The 18,145-nt window shown below is 42.4% G+C and overlaps 2 protein-coding genes across 2 annotated transcripts; one reads left to right on the top strand and one right to left on the bottom strand.

Moving 5' to 3' along the window:
- Positions 1-5: 5 nt before the first annotated feature.
- On the bottom strand, positions 6-9,941 carry fancg (FA complementation group G). The gene is made up of 14 exons (XM_075468078.1): positions 9,721-9,941; positions 9,078-9,174; positions 8,838-8,963; positions 8,558-8,730; positions 8,091-8,238; positions 5,258-5,388; positions 5,023-5,169; positions 4,653-4,813; positions 4,476-4,542; positions 4,024-4,346; positions 3,898-3,938; positions 3,609-3,782; positions 2,536-2,650; positions 6-680 (listed from the first exon to the last, which is right to left on the bottom strand). Exons 1-14 carry the CDS (start codon positions 9,904-9,906, stop codon positions 587-589), a joined length of 1,983 nt encoding a protein of 660 aa, XP_075324193.1. The 5' UTR covers positions 9,907-9,941; the 3' UTR covers positions 6-586.
- Positions 9,942-12,332: 2,391 nt separating this feature from the next.
- LOC142382337 (uncharacterized) lies at positions 12,333-16,759 on the top strand. The gene is made up of 4 exons (XM_075468076.1): positions 12,333-13,116; positions 14,311-14,510; positions 14,619-14,743; positions 14,836-16,759. Exons 1-4 carry the CDS (start codon positions 12,366-12,368, stop codon positions 16,079-16,081), a joined length of 2,322 nt encoding a protein of 773 aa, XP_075324191.1. The 5' UTR covers positions 12,333-12,365; the 3' UTR covers positions 16,082-16,759.
- Positions 16,760-18,145: the final 1,386 nt, after the last annotated feature.

The raw sequence follows: 18,145 nt of genomic DNA, 5'->3' as shown, positions 1-18,145 counted from the left end.
TGAGAACCAATCCAAAACCTGACAGTTTTTTGTCACCGAACGTATTGTGGAAGTTTGGCCAGTTACAAATGCATGGGAGGTCACATGGTTGTCAACTTTTTTTCTTATTGGTCTTTTAAACAACCCAATCAACCAATTACCGTTTACCGCGTTGACGTTAAAGAATCCTGAAAACATTAACTGGTCTGTTACTCATGGTAACAGTGAGCGTTCTCTAGTTTGGTACCTTCAAAATCGTTCATCTAGGCAAGTTTATATAGGGAAAAAATTGAAGACTAATTCCTTACGTTTTAATTAAGGGAGACTTCTTACATGAACTGGATTTTGTAACAGCAGCACAATATATACACTATCAAAAATATATTCTGTATATTAAATTTAAAAGCACAACCAGTTACACAGTGACAGTTTCCATCCCGGACCAGGTGGGCATACTCAGAGTTTTTGTTTGAACACTGGCTACCTTTGAAATATGCTTTATTTTACAGTCCCCATTTATTAAAGTTTGTTTAGGGTATGATTGTCTTTTTACAAGCCAGTCCTCTTCAAAAAATAGCAGGGCATTCTTCCGTTGTCTCCAGGCTGACTAGATGGGGTCAAGTTCCTGTATTCTCTGGCGCAGATCTGTGGAATCCAACAAAGGGCCCTGTTGATCTTCTAATGCGTACACGGGAAGATTCCTGCAACATAAAATTCATGCCAAGACTTAGAAGGAGAGAAGCATCAGAGCACAGTTAATCTGTTTATATCAAGAGATTGTTCAGAACCATTAGGTGCCCACATTTCATTTGGTCCTCAGCCTTCATCTTAAATAAATATATATTCCGGTTGTGTCGGGATCCAGCTGTGACTGTGAGGTCCTTTCACAGAAATGACTCTGCACTCATACTGTCTCAAATCTAAAGTATCCTCATTTAATTAGATTCCGGCTTATCAGCTTAGGTTTGAGTTCAGACGACAGCTGCTTCACAAAATCAATGTATAGCCCTTATAGCAGGCAAAAACAGCTTTTCGTCAAGTAAAATTTTAATTCCATAGTACTTTCAATTCAACAATATCAGTTGACCAAAGTGCTGTACGGGTTATACAAAATATAAATACGATGAACAGTCGCCAAATTAAGCAATAAATAGAGACTGAAACCTGCAAAGAAACAAAAAAATTACACAAAATTAAATCAAATTGTGCTTGTACCATAAAAGCACATAAAACCTCTTCGACAAAAACTAAAAGACGTAAAAAATAAATAGATTTGAAACGGGTTTTAATGCCATGAAGGGTCTGGGCAGCACTTAAATTTAAAGGTTGGCTGTTCTAGAGATTAGGGACCACCACCAAAAAGGCTCCATCCCCTCTGTTTTTTAGTCTTGATCTTGGAATGTAATTGGTCTGTAGACCGAGTGCTGTGGCTGAAGTTTAGGGCTGTATAAGTTCAGATAGGTTGCACCACACCATATAAACTCTTAAAACCAAGTAATAAAATCCCAAATTGAATTCTGGAATGGAGCCAGTGCAGGATGCTAGTACAGATGTAATGTGATTACGTCATTTCTTTCCTGTAAAAAGGAAAGCAGTTGCATTTTGTACAGCCTGTAGAAAGGATTTCTGTTTAGTTTTCATTGAGTACAAGGAAGTTTACAAATGTGAAAATGGCTCTGAAAATCACCTGCAAAACAATGGAAAGGACATATTATACTTTTAAAAAACACCAAAGAAAGTATATATGGTAAGAAGAGAATGGGGCAAAATGGATCTTTTCTGACAGATAAGACTGGAACCATTTAAGGGCTGTGGAACTTCTCGAAAATGCCATTTAAGTCAAGAAATGGCTGTAAATCTAAAAAAATGAAAAATAAAAATAAATATATACTACTTCATCTTAAACCTTTGACAGAAAAGCAAGCTTCAAAATAGACCTAGAGTAAGAAATAATGGAATCAAGATTACTTGTTTTGTTGCTGGGACAGAATGACAGAAATGAATCAGTTCAACAATGGGTGGTTTTTAGGCAGTGTTTCCCAACCCTGGTCCTCAAGGCACACTGCCCTGCATGTTTTCCATGTTTCCCTGCTCCAGCACACCTGATTCAAATGAATGGGTCGTCCTCAGCCTTCTGGAGAGCTTTAAGACCTGACCCAATTATTTGAATCAGGTGTGCTGGAGCAGGGAAACATGGAAAACATGCAGGGCAGTGTGCCTTGAGGACCAGGGTTGGGAAACACTGTTTGAAGGTATTGAAAACATCCTTAAGGAGATGGGATGGGATCCTTAATAAGGGACAGTAAGATGGCCGCAAATGCCATGTTAAAGTGAAAAAAAAGACACTGGCTCAAACGTCTTAATAAGTTCTCACTAAATATATAACATAATGATTTATTGTGGTCAGGAATAGATCTGTGAAAATTTTCTCTCCAAACAAAGAACGCCTTTACTCAAATCCCACTGCCAGACACAGGGTTTTGGTCCCATGCATGCATAATAAGTGTGAACATATGTGTTGAAATTGTAGTGAGGGAAGTGAGTACAGTGTCTTACTCTGGTAAGGATTGTGTGGGGAGGCTCCAGGTCTTTTCCCAACAAGCTGCTGCCTCCCGCTGTCTGCCAAGCCTCCACAGCACCTCACCACACCACAGTCCTGCACCCACAGCCTCTGAAACAACACGATGACATGTCCTGACAAAGGACCAAGCCAGTCATGAATGTGTACCCATGCAGCACACGTGTAGATGCCCACATTCTGTGACGCATATGTTAAAGGAAACGTGGATGCCGTCTAAGACAAACACTAGTAGCTTTTTCCATGTTTTGGTCTTTCGTTTTTGGTATCTGAAACAAACTATGGTGCAGGCATACAGCATACTGGGTGTGTTTATCATTAACTTTGTGTCCTTCCCTGACTTCTCACACCCTTACACGGGGACGGCTGGTAAACTTGGGCTAACAGGGCTCAGCCCTCCCTAGGTTTTTCAATAAATAGAATTAAGAATAAAAAAAGAAAAGAAAAACTTTAAACAGATTGTTTTAATCTTTTATGAAGCCGAGAGCAGCAACGGTGCTGAATGGTCACGAGACAAACACTAAATCTGTCTAAATGGGCAAAGTACTTACAGTCAGAGCAGAGCAACACAAAGTTTTATGTCTCTGCTTTGACAAGTAATTGACACGCCCCTTAATCTAACACTCATTTGGGCTAAATCTGATGGACTCGGGCCAATGACAGGAGACATAACGGCTAGTGAGAAGTAAAAGGAGCTTTAAAGATTTGTGATGTAGTTGAGCGACTAACGACACACAAACTGAGACTGTCTCTGCAGGACAAGCAGGTTTGCTTTGAATGTCACATCCTATGACATAACAATCAGATGATATTTTCTGCTTTATACGGAACGTATCAGCTCTCCGGAAAACAGAGGAGTGAGAAAACATCCTTATGGAGACTTCACAATTATGAGAACATACTGAATGTTTTCAATCTGTAAAGGGTGTGTACCTGAAAATGTTGAGAACAACAGGGTTGTATGGCAAAGTTTGCTAGTGTAACAGATCGGTGGAAATCATATGTCAAAAATATCCTTCCACTCAGCAGCACACATCCCAAAGTTACAGACCTGGGAGGACCTGTAAGCTGAGCTGGAGGTCTCTCAGGGCCTCTTTCAAGTGATCCATATGGGTAAAGCTGATGCCCCTTCCAGCTAATGACAGCCCTTTCAGTCTCTGAAGGACGCACAGATCCATTCCCCGCTTGACATCCATATGTGGACTGAGACTTTGTGGATGGGAACCTGTCAGTGACCATTTAAATTTTTTTTTTAAAAATCAACAAAGTAATAGAGGCTGGATGTGACGTGAGACGGAAATTTCTCTCTCCAACAATACAGAAATCATAAAGTTACTCACCTTTCCTTTTAAACAGCACCTTCACCAGCATGTTAATACACCTGTAAAGCACAATACCATCATGTGTGTTTGTTTACAATCTCAAAAAACTCGTGACAGAAGTAAAATCAGTTCCATCTGACAGACCTTGTGTAGTGGCTCACAGCTTGTTGCCAGTCCTTCAGGTGGGTGTAGCAGTGAGCCTGGAGGTGATAAGCAGCTGCAACCCAGAGAAACATTGCCACTCCATCTTCACCTTCCTCTTGCACATCCCTCGTCCCCGTCACACTGCTCTCCTCTGGCTCTTCCAGCACCACTTTCTCGGGCAGCAGCTCCAGTGTCGTGCTGATGACTTCACTGCAGAGCGTCATACAATCTGCAGGTCGTTGGGCCATGAGCAAGGCAGTGCCTGCCTCCAGGTAAAGCTTGGGTAACTTGGGGAGGGTGGAGACCTCACCCTCAGCATATACCTGAGTCAACATACAATAGATGCATGCTGGTTAACAGGCTCAGAAAATATTCCTTCTGAGAGTTAAAACATTAAAGCTGATGACAAAATGTTTCAGTAAAGGTGTGTCTGTCTCTCTTTTCAGACTTACTCCTAGTTGATCTTCTGAGTGAAGAGCAGCCAACAGGTCCAGATAATGTTCAACACCCTCTGACACTCTACGAAAAAACCACACAGAGTCGTTTCTCAGCCTTAGTTCAAAGTTTTAGCAGAGATGCTGATGGAGGAGACATGCAGAGAATCTGAGAGTCCATGCTACTCTTCCCACCTGCCATGGAGCACACACTTGAGGGCCAGACTGTGAAGGACACTAATGGCAGACGGGACTGAGAGCAGGCTGCTCAGTGATTGGCTACGGAGGAGTAAGGATGGTGAGAGGAGATGGGTACCAGCCACAGAAGGCTCTGTAGTAGAGGGTAACAATAAAGTCTGTGGCACAAGAAAGGTTTCATGTTTCAGTATCCAAGCATGTAACTGAATATGTGTCAGAGTGCAATTCAACAGCCAAACACATATAAACATAGACTATCGTTTAAAAGCAAAATGACAACATTTTTAAACTACTTGACCTTCAACTAGAAGCCTTTCGTCTCTGCAAAAGTATTCAGTGTTGAGTGCTTTGAATGCAAGTTACTCACAGAGTGCAGTATACGAAGAGCGTGTATCTCAGCTTGTGCGTTTCCCAGCTGCCTGTAGATCAGCGTGCTCTGGTAGAGCGCACACACACATCGGGAGTCTGTCTCCAGCGCCTTTCTGTAACACTGCAATGCCATCTGAGGGCGGCTCTGGAGACAAATGCAAACACATACATATTTACTGCAGGCAAACAAACCTCCATGCCGGTTCTTTGTTGTACGAGTATTGGGAATGTACCATGTGGGCGAGGCACGAGCCAGAGAGGAGGTGTGTGTATGATATTAGAGCTCTGGGAGCTGGCATGGCGTGAGCTCCCTGTAGACAAGACAGTGCCTCTGAACTCAAACCCTCACTCAGCCTCTCTGCACCTTAATGAAACAGAAAAATAGCAAACAGAAGGATGATTACTCAAAATGTCTTCTTATAACATCGCACGTGATGTTACAATGGTCCAGAGCATAAAAATCACTGATGTGTGGAGTGAAAAACATTGATTATCTTGTTCCACAGGGCACCTGTCAACAGATGAGCAGTCAGCTCTTGATGCTGAAATGTTGGATGGTAGAAGGACTGGGCACAGGGGTCTGAGTTGCTTTGACAAGAACCAAATTTTGATGGCTAGATTACTGTGACAGAGCTTTTCCAAAACAGCTGGTGTATCGGGGTGTGTGGAGTATTTAGTGGTTAGTGAATACCAAAACTTATCCAAGTGAGGGTAACCATGCTGACTCCTATCCACCAGTGAAACTACTTTAAAAAGACCAGTTAGCATCAGCATTGGGCCGCAAAGAAATGAAAGATGGGGGCTTGGCCTTATCATGCTATGAATGTCCAGAATGAGTGGGAGTTCTTTAGCTGGGGAAGGGTTGGCAGTAGGATGTTCCATAGAGAGAAGGCAAGCCAGTGAGGCTTTGGGCAACGTTCTGCTCAGAAAACTCAGGCCCTGGCATTCATGTGGAAGTTGCTTTGACACATATCATCCTCTTAAACATTGTTACAGGCCATGCACATCCATTCATGGTGGCAGAATTTTCTGATGGCCAGTGTTGGGAGTAACAGCGTTTAAGTATAACAGCGTTACTAACGGCGTTATTTTTCCAGTAACGGAGTAATCTAATTAATTACTTTTCCCATCGTTACAACGCTGTTATCGTTACTGAGAATATAAAGTGGCGCGTTACTACAATTTGGTTGTAGGTTTTAGGCTACACATCAGCTGCATGCTGCCTGGAGAGAGCAGGAGTGGGAATGATGACACCGTTGCAAATGCGATGATGATTGGCTGTCTCACTGCACGCGCTGACGACTACTACCAAACACACACAAGACAGCGACAATGGCGACGAGCCAGGGAAGTTCAAAGGTAGCGTTCTCTAACTGGAAGTACCGGCACTACTTCTCACTCGTGGAGATAAAAGGCAAGAATGTGTATGTAAGATGCACGCTATGCCCAGGGAAAATAACTTTATCCACGTCTGCCTCAAGTAACTCAAATCTAATGAAGCACCTCACATCAACCCATGCCATGCGAATATGACACTTGTTGCTTCTGCAGCTGCTAACCCAACCCCAAGCCCAAATGCAGCTAGAGTGAGCCCCAGCGAAGGAGACGGAGCCACTCGAAAACAAACACTCGATTTTTCGAATCAGAAACAGGTGACCACCATCACCATTTTATATTCAATATTTATGTTTTTATTTCTATGCATCATATGGGAGGCTGCAATCTATTGAGTTTAAATAAATACCGAATGTTCTAAATTACTGTATATAGTGTTTTTATTCTTCAATCAGTTAATATACACATAATTGATGTTAAAGATGTTATACAACGTAACAGCAACTGAGTTACTAACTCAATTTCTTTTTGGGAGCAGTAACTAGTAACTGTAACTAATTATTTTTTTAAAGTAACTTGACCAACACTGCTGATGGTAGTGATCTCTTTAAGCAGAATAACGTGCCCTGTCATATAGCAAACATTGCTCTGAAATTATTTAAGGAGCGTAACACAGAGGTTATGATGCCGACTTGACACACAGGTTCCGTCCATCTCAATTTTATCAAGCATCCGTTGAATGTTCTGGGAGCACAAGTGCAATCTTTGATGGTCCTTACAGAACTTCAAGGATCTGCTGCCAACATCTTGGTGCTCAATGTCAAAGGACACCTTCAGAGGTGGCATGGATTCTGTTCAATAGTCCGTTTTGCTTAGGAACCTTCCTAAGTGAGGGAGATAAATCTGGGAGTATCTAAGTTCAGCCATGACAACAGCTGCTCATCTCTAAATGCAATGGAAAGGAGCTCCAATGCTTCCTTTATGATCTCCTTTAGCACAGGATGACAACAATATTTTTTACATATTTTAAATATTTCTTTCCTTTTTTTAATCATTAACCTTGATAATAAATTAATATTCTATGTATGAGATAACCTTCATGCAGCAATGTGATGAGACTGAAATAAACAATGTAGTTTCAGTGCTGCAGACCCACATCACAGCTTGAATTCTCATTGCAGACCGGTCGGCAGTCCTTTTTCCTACCATGTTTCCTTGACTTCTTCCAACACAGTCAACACAAAGAGTTTAGGAAAAGATGACAAATATTGACTATTTGACTGGACCCTGTGTCTGAAGGACTATGAGCCCAACACAATATTAGACACATGGCTTTACAGCTGTGGCTGACTAGTGTGTGTTTATGTCCATAAGTGCATTAGTGTAAGGGTATTTCTACATTCTCAATTCACGAACCTTTGAAGCATTCCCTAATACCGGCTCAGTGAGCAGGCTCTCACTTTTACTTCCTTTAAAAGTCAGCGCTTGTAAATCAACACTCAAATGCATACCACATCATTCTGACTTCAGATAAGATTTCCTTCCTGAGTACTCATAAGTGATCAGATTACAGTGAGATAAAATATACCTAGATTATCTGTCTACATCATCTGTTTGTATTACAAAACCCTGACCAGAAATCCAGATATAAGGTTTAAGCTTCATTAAATATCAGTCTGATAATATTCAGGATGAATAACCTTCACCATACACCGAGAAAATGTTGCTAACCTTCAGCGATGGCAGTGGAGATCTTCAATATTTCAACAAGCCTTCTTGGGTCCATCACCAGTCTCGGAATGTTAGAGAACTTTTCTTTTTCCTCGTCGCCACAACCATTCCAACCATTTAGTGTCTCAAACAGAGATGACATCTCCTTCTGTGTAACAGAAAACGCAGTCATAGTTTTTTGGGGTTTTTTTCCCCCCCCATCTCTTTTGTAATGTCATATCTACAATAACAACATCAAACCTGTACTATTTCACAACAGAGCTGAGACTAGCCACAGGTGATGTAGTTGCATGTAAACCATATTGGAGTTCATCTGAATCTAATAGACCCATCATTTCACAAGATCCAAGACAACGCTTTGGTCCGCAACAGAGCGTAAATGAAAGCCATCTCGTGAGCATAAGCTGGACTGAAAAACTAGAAGATGCAGTTCCTTCAAACCTCATAAAGTGAAATCTTAATCTTACCTGAAATTCCTTGATAGTTTTAAGCTGGCAAGTAGCAAGCCATACTGCCCACTGCAGACAAGGAAGGTACAGTACAAACGGATGCAATGGTGCGTTTCCAACAAATTTGAGAGCTGTTTTCCAAAGCCAAAGAGGGTCTGATGTGCTAGCGTCACCTCCTGTCATCTGAAGAACTGAAAGAAACAAAGTTTCCAAAGCCCTCAAAATAAGGCTGGAATTATTATATTGGTTTCTGTATCATCTACATACAGCTATACCATGATCTTAGGTAGCTGCCCACCTCTCTCTGTGGCCTGTGTGAGGAGTGACTCAGCCTCCCCAAACTGAGATTGAGCAATAAAGCACATGCAGACATTGTACACAGCTGAAAGCTCCATTTTAGCATAATCTGCATGCGGAGGGATACCTGCAGAGGAAGGACACAGGGAAAAGAGGATTAAGGCAAAAGGTTAATAAAAGAAACTAACTGTCTGTCCAGCTTAGCAGACTAATCATTTGTATTAACAGGGTAAAGGAGCACCTTGTATTTTCCTTAAAAGCTTGTGAAACTCAGAGGAACACCGTCTCACATTGGTATGGTTTTGGTCTCGGCACAAAGCATTTGGTCCTTCTAGCTGCTAGAATAATTCAAAACAAATTTGGTTGGAACACAGAATTTGCAACAGTCAGACAATATTTTGGGGTGTTACGTGAAAGTCAACTTTCATTCAGAAATTAATTAATCAGATACATGTAAATATATATATATATAGATATATAGATATGACAAGTTGAGTACGTGCAGTGTTATAGATGACACTATACACCTGTGTAGTCATACACAATAGCTTGGGTTTGAGAAACTTTTTATGAGCAGATCTTAAGAAAATATAAAGTTAGAATAAAACATTAGTTTTCAGTTAGATTTAAAAAAAAAAATGTAGGCACTAAGATTTGAGCTCTCAGATTAGAGTTACCCTGTTCTTAGACGAACCTGTGGTAGGTTTAGCGATGTTTTCAGTTTTTTAGTGGAGTATTTAAGTCACGATAAAACATAGTTTCAAGATGGCATCGTTGGCCAAGATCAAACTATCAAAGTTAACACAATAATATGGCTCTCTCAATGTAGACAGATGAAGAGTGATGTGCTGACTGTTGTACAGAGGCTGGCTGACGTTACTTACTTTACAATTATTTACCAGCTCGTTATTCTCTTGTGTCCACCTATCTAGTAAAGACACCGGATGATACATTTTCTTAGACATAGCGTTACTTTTAAAAAAACAAAACAAAAAAAAAACAGCCAAAGCGATACTTTTTTTTTTATTTCCCTCGTTTCCCAAAGGTGAGCTAACACAGGAAGTAAACATTAGCGGGTGTGTAGGCGCGGGGCTCTGCTGCCCCCAGTGGACACACCTATGAACTACGTGGGCAGTCTGCTAACTGTCCAGCAGGTGATGCTGTAGGCGGGACAAGTTTAGATGTTCTTCTAGAAATTTCACTCACTGGATTCTTATCAGCCCTCAAACTGTTAAGAGCCACTATTTACTTATGGCAAGTAACCTTCAGGAATCTCATACAGATAATTGCACTGCCTTAATGTATTCAGTTTTATTCAGTACTATGAATGTCTACCACTTAAGAATATCTCCCCATTGTGGCATGCTGCCAGACACCCATGCATACATATGAAAGCACACACACAAACAGGTGTAATGCAAGTAAACACATTCCTAGGACTTAATTGTATTACAGCTGAGTCATACCTGAGATTGCCAAGAGAGCCATTTTTCTAGATATCCCCTTCAAGGTGACTCCCTCTCCTCTCTCACCTAGTTCTACTCTTCTTCTTTCATCCCTGTCTGTTTGTTATAATCCCTCCATCACCAAGTCAACATGTTCTCTAATACCTGCAATGTTCACTGTCTGCCTTCAGCACGACATCCCTGCTCTTCCTTTCTTTCTGTGTCTCAAATCACTGAAAGGTCTAAATATATCCTGATGGAAAAACAAGGGGAGCTCCTGACGGTCACTGCTCCACAGCATGCATCTTCAACACTTGCATCTACAAAGAGCTGCATGCACGCAAAATATCATTCTCCTGTGACAGATTTCCCTTTTATTGGGATATTTTGCTCTGTATTGATCTTGATCGTTTCCATCTCAACCTCCCCATCCCTCTGCAGTTGTTTTTCCATCTACCCCTTCAAGGACAAGGTTGGAAAGAGTCTCCTTCCTCTTCTCTCACTATAATTTCCGGTGCCAAACTTCAAAAGTTTCAATAAATATTTGGCTATAATGTCAAACGTGGAGGTGCAGAGGAGCAGATTATGTTCACAATATAACAAATTACAGTTTCAGAAATTGAGTGGCCTGTCAGTATTTGGAAGGTCTTACTTTGTGGAAGAACTGCATATGATGTTAGTAAAACTAGCAGAAAAAGTTTTTCTTTTCCCTGTTTGTGATTCTAACAAACTATGAAGGAGTTTTGAACAAAACAAACATAACACAGGAAATAATCTGCCCACTCTGCTTTTATTATATCTTAATCTATAAAATGGAGGAAGGGAATGTGCATGTTATTTCTATCCTGCATGTCCTTCAGCCCTCCTAACATGTGAGATGTGGTACATAATACACAAGGACTGTATGTATTTGTGTAAAACGTGATCAGACTCTTTGTTCCATCTGCAAGATTTTTGAGAGAATTTGGACTAACACAACGCAATTGTTGGTGGACGCACTCAGGGCAGTGTCACTGCATTGAAAAACACTTAGAGAAATAACTGTGTGTGGATTTGCCTATTCTTCACCACACATCTCAAGAGAACGGCAAATACACTATTTTCTGAACTCTGTTAAGGTATGCAGCGCAAACTCAGTCACCCTGAGTCTGAGTAATCAATAAGTGCTGTACATGCTCTTCAGACCAGGCCCTCTTTTCAGAGCAGCCATCCCTTTACATCAGCAGAGATGGCTCAGATTTTGTGTTAATGCTGTATCATTGTAGCATAAGTTACATCCTGATGTACATTCTCTGTGAAACTGCTGTTAATAGTGCAGGCGTTGTTGGTTTTTCATACAATGGTGGTGTGTCTCACATGCTTGACCTGCAACCAAATCTGAACAACTGTATATGAATTACTGCTCAGCAAAACGAAAAAACTAAATTTAAAAAATGGAAGAATATATGTATTTTTCTTTTAAGTTTTAAAAGGGAAATGAAAAACTTTGAGTCTCTCTGTGTGTGTTTGTAGAAAGAGAGTGAGCTGTCAATGGCCCAGCAGTTGAGGTGAGCCCCAAGAGGGATGATCTGCCAACTCACACTGCAGCAGTGAAGCTACATAGAGCATCAGCAGAACACTCTGAACACCCACATAATCAGTTCACAATGATTGTACCAACAGCCTCTAAAAAACATAGCATCGCATTTTCAAAAGCTTATAAAATAATTAATTAGAGACCTTTACAAATAAAAAATAATTAGATAAGTCACAAAGGGGCCTAAACTGATGTCCAAATCATTTAAAGTTTATGATTTTCCCAGGTGTTATTTGAATATGCAAAAAGGAGGTGATGCATGAGAAGTATAATGTATGTTATAAAGCCAATACTGGGTTAGTTGAGTCAGTAAATTAAAAGTTGCCTCACGAACATCTTAAGTTAAAATACAATTCAGCTTTCCCTCTGCAGGCAGTAGTTTTCTGAAGAAAAGATGTCTCTTTAAAAAGAGCGTGTCGTAGTGCTGACTAGGGAGTTTTCCCTCCCTCCTATATAAGGCCAGCCTTTCCCTCTCTGCTGCAGTCACTTCTACTCCGGCACAGCCAACATGAGTTTTACGGTTGACCACCACTTCATGGGCCCGGGCTCGTACCGCAAGGCTCGGCCCGCCTCTGTGTCCTCCAGCGGCTTCCACTCCCAGCGCCGCCGCCTCACCTACAGCCAGCCATCCTCAATCGAAAACTTGGAGACCTTCAACGGTGACATGACTCGGAGGAGCGAGAAAGAGATTTTGCAGGCTCTGAACGACCGGTTCGCCGGCTACATCGACAAGGTGCGTAACCTGGAGATGCACAACCGCAACTTGGAGGCAGAAGCAGCAGCGCTGCGGCAGAGCCAGGCCGGACGAGTCTCAGTTGGGGAGCACTACGAGCGTGAGCTGAATGACCTGAGGGGTCTCCTGCAGCAGCTGACCGGGGAGAAGACCCGCGCAACTCTGGAGCACGAACACCTGGAAGAAGACATTCAGCACTTGCGGGTGAGGCTGGAGGATGAGGCGCGGAATCGGGAGGAGTTGGAGGCTGCAACTCGCGCTATGAATAAGTATGCTGAGGAGTGCAGGCTGGCACGACAGGAGCTGGACAACAAGCTCCGCGCCCTGGAAGAAGAGGCAGGTTTTCTCAAGAAGAACCACGAGGAAGAAGTGTCGGAGCTCCTGGCGCAGATTCAGGGCGCGCAAGTGAGCTTTGATATGAGAGACATGCTCAAGGCGGACGTCACCAGCGCGCTGCGAGAGATCCGCTCGCAGCTGGACACCCATGCATCAAAGAGTGCAACGCACGCGGAGGGATGGTTTAAAGGTGAGTTTGATTTTTTTGTTCATATATATATATATTCTTAAATTAAATCAAAATAAATAATAATAAGAAAAGAAATTTAAGTTGCGCACTTTTCAACGCAAAAACAATGGTGGTTCTCTGTCCAAGGTGCTGAAGTCCAACGCCCGTTGGACCGCCTTATTTTGGCCAATGATTCAATATGAGAGATCAGCATTGTAATTATTACACTTGATGACCCCTAAATCTTTGCGGCATATTAGACGCTGATTTTTACATATATATCGCAAATCGTTATACCAATTTGAAAAACCACAGACAATATCAAAAGAGACTGAGAATGTTGCTATTAAATTAACGCAGAGAAATTAAGTTAGCCACAGATTTTTCTTTTAATCCTCTGCCCTATAGCTTAGTTGGTGATCCTTTTCTATGGCTATCACTGCCACAAACTGATTATTTATTTATTCTTAGCTAAAGCACCGCAGGGGTTGTGTGAGGGCAGCAGTTTTGGGAATATAACTAATTTGCACTCAGGCAGGGTGTAACAGTGGATATGTGATCTTGACTCTGATCCTCTGTGTTCCCTATTGTGTTGATGGATTTTACTGTGAGCCTCTACAAACAGAACAGTTCTTTTCAAGGACACTGCGTGGCAACAATCACCATCTCATAAACGATGAATCTTTAGCTACTTCTAGAAATGATGGTCTTACTGAAGCAAGCCACTAACTGAGACGTCAGGCTTCACTCCCTGTAAGAATGAGATGCACATAGTGACTCTGACCTTTATGGTGCAATAAATAAAAAACTTTGAGAGCGAAGAAGGTTTGATGTTTGCAGCAGTTTAAAGGCCTGTCAAAGGATTAATGGTCTGCACCAACTTTTGCAGTGCCTTCACATGCTGATCTGATCCAGACTGTGAAGGGAGCAAGCTGAATGACCTTCTCTGTATCAAGCTGACTGCAGCAGCAGCTCATTCATGATTGGAAGAGAGAGGAAGCTGAGTCAGACTGACAGATGGAAAGTGTCAAGGTTACTCAGGCTCCCAGTGGGGACTGTCCGCTCTCAAAGACAGGACTGGTCAAAGGCCTTAAGATGAAAAAAAGTCTAATCCGTGCACATAGATCCTTGATTTCTCTTTGCATTTTTATTTGGTCTGCATTCGATAAGTCGGTAAGTTGTTTTCAAAGACGCTTTTTTTTGCTCTTCCTGCAGTGCGCATGGAGCGCCTGTCTGATGCTGCTAAGTCTAACCAGGATGCGATCCGTGGGAGCCAGGAAGAGATTTCAGAGTACCGCCGTCAGCTGCAAAGCCGCACAATTGAGCTGGAGACTCTTCGGGGAACCAAGGAGTCACTGGACAGGCAGCGAATGGAGAGTGAAGACAGACATCAAGATGACCTCAACTCACTACAGGCAGGACATGAATACTGAACATGAACATGAACATACTGATTCACACACAACCTGTCAGAACCTCAGCATTATAGATTTGACGTGCAAAGCTGTGTTTTCATTCTGCAGGAGACCATCAATCAGCTTGACAATGAGCTGAAAACTACCAAATGGGAGATGGCCAGCCAGCTGAGAGACTATCAGGAGCTGCTGAATGTGAAGATGGCCCTTGATATTGAGATTGCTGCTTATAGGTTAGTCAAATAAAACACCTATTTGAATTGATTAATTGATTTTGTAATGTCAAACGTTCCTAACATTTTCATTGTCTGTGTCTTTGAAACAGGAAGTTACTGGAAGGAGAGGAGAATCGCTTTGTGTCAGGTGGCCCTTCATACTCCTACCTGGAGAGCAGAATCTCCACCCACATGAAAGTGAAAAGTGAGGAGATCTCAGATACAGTAATTGTGGAGGAACAGACCGATGAGACACAGGTGACAGAGGTGACAGAAGAAGCAGATGAGGAGGAAGAGGAGGAAAAAGAAGAGGAAGATGAGGGTGATGAAACCAAAGAGGAGGAAGGTAAAGATGAGGAAGGAGAGGAAAAGCAGGAAGAAATAGAGGGAGAGGAAGAGAAGGAGGATGAGGAGGAGGGAGAAAAAGTAGAGGAAGAAAAGGAAGAGGAACAGGAGGAAGGAGAAGAGGGCGAGGAAGAAAAGGGTGCAGCCACACCACCAAAGTCCCCTCAGTCCAAATCTCCTGCTGTCAAATCACCCGAATCTAAATCTCCAGAAAAGTCTCCAGAATCCAAATCACCAGCAGCCAAATCCCCAATGCCCAAATCCCCAGCTAAGTCTCCTTCAGGAGATGAATCCAAATCACCTGCTAAGTCTCCTGCAGGAGATGAATCCAAATCACCCGAGTCAAAGTCCCCAGCCAGTAAATCCCCTGAATCTAAATCTCCTCCCCCCAAGAGCCCTGAACCAAAGTCTCCAGAGAAAGAAAAGGCCAAGCCTATTGATGCCAAAGACACACCCAAAGAGGAGAAGAAAGAGGAGAAGCCACAGCCTGTCGAGGAGGAAAAGAAGGAGAAAGACCAGCCTGTGAAGGAGGAGAAGAAGCAGGAACCCAAGGACAAAGAGCCAGAGAAGGCAGACAAGCCTGACACAAAGAAAGAGAGTAAAGCAGATGAAGCACCAAAAAAGGAGGAAGCTTCAAAACCTGCAACCCCCAGCAAGGCCTCCGAGGACAAACCTACCTCCAAGCCTGAGCCTAAAGAGAGTGCTCTCCCTGCTAAAGAGGAGAAGCCTTCTGCTCCGAAATCAGAGAAGGCCGAGCCCGAAGCAAAGGCAGCTTCTAAAGCAGTACCTGAGAAAACTGAGAGCAAGAAAGAAGAGAAGAAGCCTGAAGAAAAGCCTACGCCCAAAGTAGAGCCTGAGAAGACAGAGAGCAAGAAGGAAGAGAAGAAGCCAGAGGAGAAAAAGGAGGCTAGTAAAGAAGAGAGTAAAGAGGTGAAAGAGGGAGCAAAGGCGGAAAAAGCTGAGAAACCCTCTGAGTCCAAGGAAAGCAAGGAGGAGAAGGCCAAGAAGTAAGACTTAAACACAGTGTTTAAGCTCCAGAGCAGAGGAGGAGGAGATGCCAAAGAACTACGAGGGAGGGAGGTCAGACAAAAGCTTAACAAGTATATAGAGCAGGAGAAAGGAGCTGGAAATATCCAGCTGTTAAGATGGGCACTTTGATGCCCAAAGCAAAGCAGGCAACAGTATGTAAGCAATATTGATTTCTGTAGCAAATAATCCCCTGCTCCCTGTGTATGGCCACTACATATCCCTGAAGCTTCTCATGTATGTCTGTAATGAATGCAGAATGCTCTAAGCTCTTTATCTGAATGTGACAACTGCCCTTAATGAATAACAAGTGCATTTAAACTGAATCCTGATGGGGGCAGCAGGGTACTGCTGTGCCCACAAAAGCCTTCAAGGGTAGAGATGTCAAAACAATATCACGCTGAAGACGGTGACAAATAATTAATATGAAATGTATATTTAAGGAAGCAGAAATATCTATGTTATATTTGCAGATACATTAGTAAGACAGACTTGAATTTTGCTTGTTGTGCACCTTAATCCGGCTTCTCCTGACAGGTGAACTGTGGTGTCTCATTCTTCCAGTCTGCAATGCTAGGAAAAAGATGACTGTGCTATGTATAAACTGCTGAGAATATGCAACATGAAACAGTAAATAAAAAGCGAAAACTCAAACACAAAGAAGCTTTGTGGCGTCTTCTTAATATGTTTATACTGCAAAAATCTGCAGGACAGGAACCTTTAGAGGAGATTTATGAAGCGTCAGTGATACTCATACTAGGTGTGAGGCCAAAAGGTAAATGCTGCGAGTTACTGCACTGCATTGCGGCTAAGGAGAGGGGGAGCTGTGCCCACCCAGTTTAGCAGCCAACGCCCCCTTCCTCACATCCAACAAAGCACATTCATGTATAAGTCATGAGCAGTATTGCCTGCTTGGGAAGAACGGACTGAATTTGCCACTTTTTCCCCCAAAACTATCTCACTAGAAAACGGGGGCATATCAGAGCACTACTTGAATAATCTTCTTACATAATAATAGGCTCAAAATCCATCCATCCATTTTCTATACCCGCTTAATCCGTCGGTCCGGTTGCGGGGGGGCTGGAGCCTATCCAAGCGGTCATCGGGCGAGAGGCGGGGTACACCCTGGACAGGCCGCCGGTCAGGCTCAAAATCATGGAATTAAAAACTACTAATCCTCCCTTACATGTTTGGTCATGACTTGCAGATGTGCATATTTAGTTGTGATTTTCATTCATTTCTGCATTCTTTCCTAAACAGTATATTTCAATAAGTGGGGAGAAAAGCAACACATTCTAACAGTCAATGTCAATCTAAAATAAAGCAAATTGTTGAGTTTATGCCACTGAGAAACACTCTTTTACTGGCACCACAGAGCTTGAAGTACAGCTATAAATATGGGTGTGTTGTTCAAAGGCTGTGAGCTGAAAATGTTCTAAGTCAGATTGAAACGTCCTCTCATGGTTTTTGGGCGTATGACCTTTCTCTATATACAGACACTGGACACAAAAATTCTAACTCACTGCATCACAGGGACGGCTTTGTATCAAAGCTGCAGCAAACAGACCAACTTCAAAGACAAATTCATTCAAGTCAAATTTAAAAATACAGCTCTCGTAAGCCCCTCCCACCAGACAAACACAGTTATTTGCATGGTTGATGCATGCTAAAAATAGATCAGCATCCATGGCACTCAAGCCCCACTCCTGTCAGCATTGTCCATTTAACCCTTTCATACACCACACCCTACAGCTTCTGCTTTTTTACTCTACCTCAGATCAACTCATTAGGACGTAATTACATAAAAATTCCCCAACACAGGCTGCATTTTCTAAAGCCTGCTAATCATGCTGAAAGGAGAAATCTACTTTTGTCTGAGACCACTCAAATTACAATATGCTCAGAGGTTATGGTACTTTAGCTCAGTGATGCAGGAAAATTACTGCCGTTCTCAGCTTAAATGGGATCAGCCACTGAGTTACAAGTGACTTTTACTTGTGCTGCATCCAGTTCATGTAGAATTAGATCATCACCACCGTCATATATGGG

This window comes from Odontesthes bonariensis, chromosome 6 (genome assembly GCF_027942865.1).
Source record: "Odontesthes bonariensis isolate fOdoBon6 chromosome 6, fOdoBon6.hap1, whole genome shotgun sequence".
NCBI classification, from domain to species: Eukaryota; Metazoa; Chordata; class Actinopteri; order Atheriniformes; family Atherinopsidae; genus Odontesthes; species Odontesthes bonariensis.
This window is presented reverse-complemented; position numbering and strand designations above follow the sequence as displayed.